At 39.6% G+C, this 10,556-nt stretch overlaps 1 protein-coding gene across 1 annotated transcript in view; it reads right to left on the bottom strand.

Annotated features, from left to right (window-relative positions):
* scara3 (scavenger receptor class A, member 3) overlaps positions 1–3,341 on the bottom strand; it is a 19,611-nt gene extending 16,270 nt beyond the window's left edge. Inside the window, exon 1 of the mRNA XM_005737286.2 lies at positions 2,846–3,341. Within this exon, the coding sequence (XP_005737343.2) occupies positions 2,846–2,852 (7 nt within the window). The 5' untranslated portion in view covers positions 2,853–3,341. The remainder of the gene's footprint in view (positions 1–2,845) is intronic.
* Positions 3,342–10,556: the final 7,215 nt, after the last annotated feature.

Genomic DNA, 10,556 nt, shown 5'->3' with positions numbered 1-10,556 from the left:
TACCTGCAAAGCTAACAGAATAAGCTAAATTAGCTACATTACTTGCCTTGGATAACTAAGAATCCATTCAAATTAACCTGCTTGAACCTGGGTGTTTTTTTCATCGTCATCTTAGTTTCAACTAGTGTGTTTATCCAGTCTTGTTTGCACAGATTAGAAACATGGCTGAGGTCAGACTAGTTGGTCCATGTAATATGACAGCTTATTCACACCCTCATCTCCTCCAGATTCGACCACTGTGATCACTGAGTTGAGATCAGATATGTCTGTGCATCTGTGCAAACATTTAAAAACAGACTCAAAACATTGTTGTTCATAAAGGTCTACACTTACTAGTCGTGTTTTTGCTTTATTATATTTTGCTGTTTTTACTGACATTGTCAATTAAGCTGCTGTTAACGCACACAGGATTTTATGTTTTTATCTTCATCTACCATTGCCATTGAAACTCACTGTATACATGCCTAAATGATCCAGCAGTTTCCCATTTATAGTGTATATGACACTGGCCTCCCATTCCCTACAGAAACAATTTAAGATTTTCTGATTACTTTTAAATCTGTTAATGGTATGGCTCCATTTTATCCATCTCAAAATGTCTAACACCATGTACTGCCACATACCCAACAGATGGTAAATAGACCAGTTATTATACAGTACTTTTCCACAACTTGCCTCATTCACCAATTCACACCCACTCGCGCAGACTGGGATCGAACCCCTGACCCTCCAGTTAGCAGGTGGCGCTACCACCTGAGCTGCACTGAGCTACTGTTACTGTAGTTACTGTTACAGGTTCGACCGCCCAGGCTTAAAACAAAGGGGGACCATGTTTTCACAGTTTTAAGCCCAATGCTGTGGAACAAACTTTTTCAGCTAATATTAAACAACCTGAAAAAATCTATATCTATCTATTTGTATTTGGTTTTTTAAAATGATGTCATCTTAAATTTGTTCTTTTGTGTTCTTATTTTAGCTCATTTCATGGATTTTGGAATGTTTTAATGCTATTTTTTGTCAATTCTAGGAAGCAGCATGTAACTCTGATTGTGAGAGATACTGAGAGATGTAGAAATAAAGGTAATTAATGCTATTATTATTACACTAAAACGGTAAACAAGAGTTTTTGGTTTTGTTTTGGGTGTGGCATGGAAAGAGAGCAACATTTCAGTCAGTAGCAGGAGGCTTTGCTGTCTGTCTGACAAATTCAGTATCAAATTCTATTCGGGCACTGCCGTTACCTTAGTTTTGGCATTGTTTGTGTTTGTGTGAGTTAAACTGTCAACTACAACTAGAAGAATCTAGTATTTTGTGCAGTCAGGGGCTCAACAAGTTGCTATGACCCTGTCAAAGGTTTTTCATAAACAACTTAGTATGTAGTCCACATGGTTCATCGAAGTCCGGTAATGTAAGTATCCGAACTGTGATGCAGTGAAAGAATTAAGCTCTGTTTGCACATAAAAGTGGTGAGAAGAGGGAAGAAAAATAAACAAACAGCCACTGTTATAGCTGGAACTTATAATGTTGCTAAGGTCTTAATTAAAGATCAAGTTGCAGATTCAACATCACATTCAACATTTTGTGCTGCCAGCTCTAGTGTGGAAACATGAAAATGCCCAGGAGAAACATTTAGATTATGAATCCAAGCTAGTAAAAACAAATGAGGAAACGCACTCTGAATACAGTGACAAGAAGCCAACACAGCTTGCAGATACTCAGTGTCCTTGTTCTCCTTTCACTTCAAATTCATGATGCGTTGACTGTAAATTTATATAAAGCTTCCACAGCAAAAATTGCACTCAGGCCTCCACTTTGCTCACTCTTTCCTTTTCCTTTGCCAGCCATACACCTGTCTGCCTGCTTTTCCTTTCCCTGCACCTCCTTGTTTTTGGACTCTCCCCCTCCTCTCCATTCTGGGAGGAATGTATGAGGCAGCATGTTTTGTTCTGGCTGGGCTGGACTGAAACCACTAACAGACCTCCTGCATTGTGTGGCTGAGAAGAGTACTGTTCTTGGAGTTAATTTGCTGTGTCCCCTTGTGGTTCATGTGCAGCTTCTCCCCCATTTAAGCTCGATGTACCAGTTAGAGGTAGAGATTGATATTTCCAGTAAATATACTCTTCTTATATGGTAAACATAAAACTTGAAAGTTAAAAGAGATCATTCAAAGTAAAAAAAAATAATTATCAGTTATGATAATGAATATGTGAGGACATCTCCACATATTTTCAAGCTGTTAGTTCTGTTTGGCTTCTCCCTCTCACTCCTGCTCAGTCATTCCCTCTGTATCCACTCCCCCACGTGACTGCTGTGCATACTGTATCTCTGGAAACTATCTAAGTACTTCTGCTTTCTTCACAGCTGTTGGCAGTTTTCCTTGCATAGACTGTTGTAAAAATACTCAAATTCAACTCGTATATTTTCACCCGCCCTATCTTAAGCGGAATATTAATTCAATCTGCAGTAGATTGGCATGGCTAGAGAGTATCTAAAGTTTTATGAGACCAGGCTGTGGTGCACGCATGTACGCATTACAGAGATTTAAAGATGACTCATCAAAGTGTCACATCCAACAACAACACACGTGCACTTTCTCAGGATCTGCACTGGCAGGTTTCAGAGATGATGAGAAGCATATGTGATTGCTAGTGCCCTGCGCAGGTGCCTGTCTGCATCTCACCATGAGACATAATGTTTCTCACTACATTTCTAAGTGTTTTCCACACTGGGAAATTCACCTACGTTTTCATCAGATGGGTCTTTTGCATGTTCAAAAGTTGGTGAAACAGGGCAAAGTTGCATTTCTAGATGCTAAGATGTAATGTTGTAGGTGAAGTCTCTTTACCTTTCATGATTTCTGGCTCCAGATATCGTCTGCAGTATTGCCAACTTGTTGCGGTCTATTTTTTTTTTCTTCTCAAAATCAAGTGCAAAGGAAAAGCAGAAGTAGTCAGCAGTGTACCAATGGGTCATTCATGCGCATCGTTCCAGTGGTGACCAAATTTCCAGAGAAAGTGAGAAAAAAAAAGCACCTCCAAATTTGAAAAAAAGAAGCAAATCATGCACAAAAGATGTTCATTCGCATCCAGTGTAGTGAAGAATAAAATAATCTTTGTTAAAATTTTGAAAAAAATAACTATGCAATATCTGGATTATTGGAAATATTCTGAAAAAATTGTCGATGCTGAAGGTAGGTGATCAAAGCTCATCTAACTTTTGCACATTTGCCTGCAGCTCTCTGGCATCATCCCTTCCCCATCCAGAGCCTGATAAAGCTAAACCTCCTTAGACAGAAACCATGTGTAGCTTTATAGAGGGAGGGACAACTGGAGCATGGCAGGATGAAGAGAAAGCACAAGATTGGTAAGAGAGATATAAGCAAGAAGGCAGGGAGGCAGAGAGAGAGAGAGAGAAAGAGAGAGAGAGAGATGGGAGGGAGGGAAACAAAGAAAGTAAAAAACGAGGGCGGGACAGGGAAAAGGACAGAATGCAAAGGCAAAGGGAGGGGGAGAGAGAGGCAGGGAGGGTCCGTGTGTTTTGTTGAATGTCAGTTTTGTGGCCGAGGCTAATTGCTAACAAATGTCTGAACACTGTGGAGTGAGCACCTTGAATATCTGTGGCCTTGGCCTGTGAGACAGGAAAATAGTTTCTTTGAAAACACACCAGTGCACACATTACAACACACATGTCGAGGCCATAATCCAGACCTGGCACCAGTTTGCAGGCCTCTCAGTTTGCTCCCCTTAACCTTGACTACCAGCGAGTTAGACTAACAGCAGGTGTAAATTTTGCACCAACACACACACACACACACACACACACACACACACACACACACACACACACATCCGGCCAGTCAGCTGACGAGGCAGCTCCAGTGGCCGTCTGTCAGACTTACAATTTTCGCTCTGTCTTCCCTCTCCTGCACTCACTGTGCAGTTTAATATAGCTGTTTACTGTTAAATAAATAGATAACTGTATTAGTTTTGAAAGGCAGGAAATGAAAAAGTCTCATCACATAATTAGTCTGAGCTGCAGTTCAGAACAGAAGGTCTATTAACTGTTTATGGTGTACTTGCTGATATTATTACTGATAAAGTATACACTCACGAACCACTTCATTTGGCTTCATTAGAAAGGTGATTTAAGTGGCTCTTGGTTATTGGTGTCAGATGTATTTCAGAGACTGCTGCTTACTGACATTTTCTCTCACAACCATCTCTAGGGTTTGCCGAGAACCATGTGAGAGAAAAAACATCCAGTGAGCAGCATTTCTCTGGGTAAAAATATCTTGTTGTTGATGCCAGAGATCAGAGGGGAACAGCCAAACTGCTTCAAGTTAAAAGGAAAGCAACAGTAACTCAACAGGAAACTGAGACAACAATTACCACAAGCTCTCTAACTGGACTATAGAAGATTGTAAAAACATTGCCTGGTCTGATGAGTCTTGATTTCCGCTGTGATGTTCAGATCGCAGGGTCAGAATTTGCTAAAAATGATATGAAAGCATGGCTCCATCAAGCCTGGGTTTAGGCATTTGCTGGTTGTGCAATGGTGTGGGAGATATGGACTCCCCTTTATGACCACAGTGTAGTCATTTTCTGATCGCAAAGCTCAAACCATCTCAAACTAGTTTCTTGAACATGATAATGATTTCACTGTACTCTGATGACCTTCACAGTCTCCAGATGTAAACATTTAGACCCACTGGACACCTGGAGCCTAATGAAGCCTGGGGCTAAGCGACAGGCTGCACTCTGGAAAGGTCACCAGTACATCACAAGGCTAATAGAGAGAGACAGAAAGCCATTCACACTCATAGCTCCTGGATATGGCTGACATGAAAAGGAATGTTGAATAGGTAAGAAAAATAATATGAAGATGTTTTCATATAAATTGTGGCAACTGGGATAAGCTCCACCAGGATAAGCAGTTAAGAAAATGGACGACTGGACTTTCCAGTACAGAAATCTGTAACAACCCAAAGGACATTCTTTGCAGTCATTACTATGGTAAATACTCTTATCTGGATACTTCAGTGCTGCCAAATTGTCATTGTCTAAAATGAAGCCCTGGGAAATGCTCTTTTTCATCAGTATAAAGGTAAAAGATGCTACAGTTTCTAAAAAGCTTGAATTCCATGAGGTTATTTATTGTATGAACCCACCGGGCTTTGATCACACTGTGCAGTTTTGGGTTTTTTTAATCAGCTTCGTTGACGCACATTCCAGCGCACTCACACATCCATCCACACAGAAACACATTCTTCCCTAAATTGATGCCAGAATCATCCAAATGTTTGAAGTTCCATGGTCTGTTAGCCACGGTCATTCAGCACGCCAGTGGGACCAATTAAGCCTGTTGATAATGATGTTTTGTGTTAGACATCAGCGGAGTAAGCTCTCTGCTTGCATGTGTATATACTGAAATACTCAAAGTCATGGCACCAACTGAGGGTTGGCTCCAGAGCTGGATGGTTTCAGTTCAGTAGTTATCCAAGTGAACACAGCCGCAGCCCAGCAGCTGGCACACACACGCAACAGTACACCACATTTTGTCAACACCTGTATGAACTAACGCATATTCACACTGTGTGTAAAGTACATTTGCTATGGGTCACGCAACAGATAATTGGTTTAGCAACAATAGATCAGTTGCTGGTAAATCATCAAAACTGAGGAAAACAAGTTGAACATACGTGAGCGCTGCTGGTGTGCGTGAAGTTAAAATGTTGAATTTGTGAAAAACAAATTTGCTGCCTTGTAGCGTTTGGAACTACATCACACAGCTCAAACAAAGGAAGCAGCAGTGAGTGCGGATGGTTTATCTCACATCATCTGTAGAGTACAAGTCAATTAGGAACTGCATTTAAGTCTGATTTTGATCTATAAAATCGGTTTTTGGCCACTTAGTGCCAAAAACTGAGTAGGGGCAGGGTTTGGTTGGTGTCTACTCCTTTGTGAAAGAAAAGAGAAACTGTAAACCACAGCGTGTGAGGCTTAATTTGAAATGTAATATCTTCTATTTTGAAAATATGCATATGTGGCTAAAACCAATTCCATTTGTTTGAAGTCGTGTTTTTGACATCTTAGCAAATGTATGGCTAATCTTCTTTTACCTCTGTTTTGGTGTTCATCAGCTCATGTGGCAATAATAATTACAGGGCACTTTTTGACCAAAACAAAGATGGTTGCTCAAGCAACACAACACAAACCATAAAATGTTTCCCTGGAAGCTAAATGCTTCACTGGATGTGTTCACCAATCAGTTGGCGAAATAATGAAAGTTCAAGTATTAACCAGTGTCACGCAGGTCATGTGTAACCCAAAAGGCTTAATGTGAGTTGCAGATGACAAATTCATCCGACCTTTCTGACCTGGTTTTCTATTACAAATTACAAATTGTAAATTTAAAACACATTTCCCAGAATGCCTGAGTATGATGTTTCACTGGTATAGTATTTCTCTCGCTTTCACTCTCTGTTACCTCTCATTGTCAGGAATTCTGAAGGATGAGGTCATTGCTTTCTTACTGTTGTGTTACATACAGCAGATGTCCTGCATGCCTTGTCTAATGTCAGCCCACCACTCAGAGGAGCCAAATCTTTGCTTTGGTTCTTTCAAAGGACTTCTTTAAAGAATTTAAGCACAGCAGTGTTTAATTTTGTTGCTATATTTGTCTTACCAGCCACTGGGGGCACAATATGGGTAGGAAGGACAGTAAGTGGAGGAACTGGTAAAGGGATGACGTAGTGTTTGGAGATGGTGGTACTAACAAAAAGACAGGAGGCAGAACTGGAGGAAGATGCTAAGACTTTGGGGGGAATGACCGGGAGCAACAAATTTAGAGCGACAAGGCTTAGGTGGTTTATCCATGGGAATGTGTGGGCGTGGTGTTGTCTTCTCCCTCTCCTCCTCCTTCGTTCTGGCCCCTCCCCTTGTCTCTCTCTGCCCCTGCCTTCTCCTTTAGGTCACACCTGCTGCTCATCTGCTCTCGTTACAACCAATTACCCTCAGGGGTGATATAAGCTGGAGAAGAGCAGTGTGGAAGAGGAGGGAGAGGTTTCTGGTGGATTTCCTCTGTGCTGGTCAGAGTGTGCTACTGGCTTAGGTGTGGAACAGCCTGCTGTGTATGACCAGCCTTCTGGTGTGTGGCTCTTTGTGAGTAAGGCTTAACTGAGCAGTGATTGCCCATCAGTGACGGCGGCCTTCACTAGTTTGTGTGGCCTGCCTGGATATTGTTTGCTAGCAGCGTTGCTGTCTCTTTCTGTTGAAGCCTTATTGTTGCTTTCTTTGTTGAAGTGGTCATTACCACTTTGGGTTGACCTCCCTGATTTCTCGTTAAAGCAGCGGTGCTGTCTCCTTTTGTTGTTGCCATTTATATGATTATTGAGGTGTTTGCCTACAATAAAGATCTATTTTATATTAAATACCTCTGCCTGGCGTTCTTTTCATTCCACCTGGATCTAACTGTTACTGTCCCCCACCCTCATCGCCTAGCTTTTAAGTGGGGACGTAACAGATGGATACAAGAGGAAAACCACAATAACAAGACTGGTCCGGCCGGGTTGAGTCAAAAGATGATTTTAATGATCACACGCGTGGGAGATGGACACCGTACGCAGACAGCATCAGATCTCAAAATGGTGGAGCATTGATCAAACTCTTATAGCCTCTAGTGGCCCCCACCTTATCATAAAAGCCTAAACATTCACATGCTTTCTCTCACTCAGCGCCTAAGCTACGACCTTGGCTCCCTGTTTATCTGCTCCTGCTAATCAGACAAATAAGGCGATGACTTTCTGCGAACAGTATTTCTTATAACTCAGCAGTATAATCATCATAAAACAATATCATTCATTCACAATAAATCAGCAGTCTAACGTAATGCAAATCAGTTTAACAAATGCAATAGTTATCACCTTCTTCTAATCCAGGAGAATAATGCAAACTAAAACTACATAATTCACAATCTTTAATTAGGGGTATAACATGGCATAAAATAATATTATAATCCAACAATATTGTGTTGAACTTGAGCTTAGATAAAATAGTGCATGTTTTTAAAGACTGTTTATCAAAACTGCTTTTCCTGTCAATATGTTCTCATCTCATCAGAATTGTGTGCCTATTTGCGTAATAACCAGCTCTGGCTTGTAACTTCACAGATTAAATAGCTTAAATATAAGACTATTTAACATGTTTATATTTAATATAAACAGGTTAAAAAGAAATAAATGCCAAATGTGTGTTGTCATCTGAATTTTTCTATTATTTCAAGGTCAAGATGTAAAATATTTAAAGTTGGAAATGTAACCACGAGTGTGCTAATGATGTTTGGAAAGCATTAAACAATCCAGTCAAGTACCCTCACTGTAAGTCTTCAAACTTTAAGTCCTGGGAGGAGGAGACCTTATAAGAATGGAGTTTGTGCCACCTAGTGTAGCAACTTTACTTTTACACTTTGTCACAAAAAAGCATGGGAATTTAGTATACTGTGTGTTTATTGCTGTTTCTAATCTATGAATTTTAGTTACATACAGTTGTATTTTTCCAACTACAACTCCTGCTCTAAGAGGACACGGATGCCTCTATGAACAACTTTACTAAGGAGTGTCGAACAGGTTAGTCTGTACTGGCGTTACACTGATCTAAACCACACAATTTAAGCTGCAGAGCTGTTTAAAGACTAACATCTAACTAACACTGCCGATCACAGCTCTGCAGAGACATGACTGCAGCTGACGCACAACAAAAGAATTTGTGTTTTACCCGCTGTGTTTGTGTGTCTTTGTGCGTGTCCATGAGATTTACTGGAACATCCGTGCCCTGAGATGACACAAGCCCTTGTAAGTTGTTTGTTAGGAGGATTAATTGTGTTTAAAGACACTAGGACTGTAACTACATTTGTATTTGACGTGCATTCATGAGCAGATTCTTCTGTTTTAACTTTCCTACACTCCTGGGTCATATGTTTCAAATTTCCATAATCTCACACTTCTCACACTCTCACACTTATGGAAAGCAGGTGCAGAATGACTAGTGTCAAAACAATCTCGGTGACCTCTGAGTTTTTTAACTAGAGTTTGTATTACATTGCTCTCCTGGGACAAACATGCAAGTGCAAAACATCAGCTGTAGATCAGCAAATACATGCAGCTCTGTTTTTCAGTTTTGGGAGCTTTTGTTTTTTAGAATTATCTATTTTTAAGATAACACTTAGTCCTTGAATTTATCTGAAAACTCACTGTCATCAGCAAAACAGGAGCCTACTCCAGCCTTGTTGGGTCTTTGTGTTAAGTGAAGCTTTAAAAAATAGAACGATAACCCCCAGTAACATTCTTACATTACACTAGTATTTTCTGTCTTATAGAAATAAACAAAGCTTTTCAAGTCTTTTCAACTCAGCCCAAATTCATTTAGCAAAATCAACCACATTATATATTTACAGAAGATCAGCACAAACGTCATTTTTTTCTGAATTCATTCATTCCTCATTCATTCTTATTAGTAACATCAGGAATCCTGTTTCTTTAAACAGTGTAAATCCTTTTGAACTGCATCTGTTGCAGAGAAAGTACTGCAGAAGAATCGTGTGATTATGACTAAACACAAACACTGTATATACAATGATACAGCAAACTAATTTAACCCAAATATTACATTGTGTACTTTTATATTTATACTTATATAATAGTATATCCACTAGGAAGCTTACATCCTCAGTAGTTTATTGCAGGCAGTTATTGTTGGTTGTTATGAAACAGTGTTTTTCCAGTGTGTTTTGGTAAAATGCCGATAAAGAAACGTTTTAAATACTGAGTCACTGTCAGGATGAGTCAAATGTTTCTGTGTCTGCTCACCACCTCTGAGAGGTGCCAATAAATGACAAAAAACTTCTGGAAAAGTCTTCTCACTGATGTCAAGCCAGAAGCAATTGAACGCAACCATGACAGGAAACATTTTTTTATGTCAAAATAAAAGTCTGCTTTCCGTAATTTGTGGAAGAAGCATGTGGGGGGGAAAGTACATCAGATTTATGAATGAATCTGAATTTAATTTAAATAGCGCGTTAGTGAACACAATAATATCTTTTTACTAAATGCGTCATTTTAAAAATATCAGTTTGTTTTAATTGTTCTTTTTTGTTATTGTTGCTGTTCAATAATTTATTTATTATTTTGTTCTTTTTTGCCTTTTTTTTCTAATCAGCAGAGCAGATGTCAGTGCCAACTATTGAAATGTTGTGCTTTTATATTTTGTAGTGTTGTTACATGATCTTAATCTTCTAGTTTTGGAGGTTTCTGACAGGCACTGTTCAGACTTATTCAGATGATTCAGTTTTTAAAAGAAGGAAAACACGTTTGGCAAGTCTATCCATATTTGTTGTTAAAGGTTTACAAGAGGTAAGTAGAATTACTGAACTGCAATTCCTAAACTGGAACTGAGCAATTTGCATGAAAATATTTTCGTTTTGTTTTCTAAAGGTTTATTTTGAAGCGTATTACAGGAAGTCGGTGTTCACATTGCGGTACTTTTGAGAGCTGGATGCGGCGG

The sequence above is a fragment of the Pundamilia nyererei genome, unplaced genomic scaffold (genome assembly GCF_000239375.1).
Source record: "Pundamilia nyererei isolate P.nyererei 1_Seehausen unplaced genomic scaffold, PunNye1.0 scaffold00074, whole genome shotgun sequence".
Classification (NCBI taxonomy): Eukaryota; Metazoa; Chordata; class Actinopteri; order Cichliformes; family Cichlidae; genus Pundamilia; species Pundamilia nyererei.
Note: the sequence above shows the minus strand (reverse complement) of the source record. Positions and strands in the feature narration are given on the sequence as shown.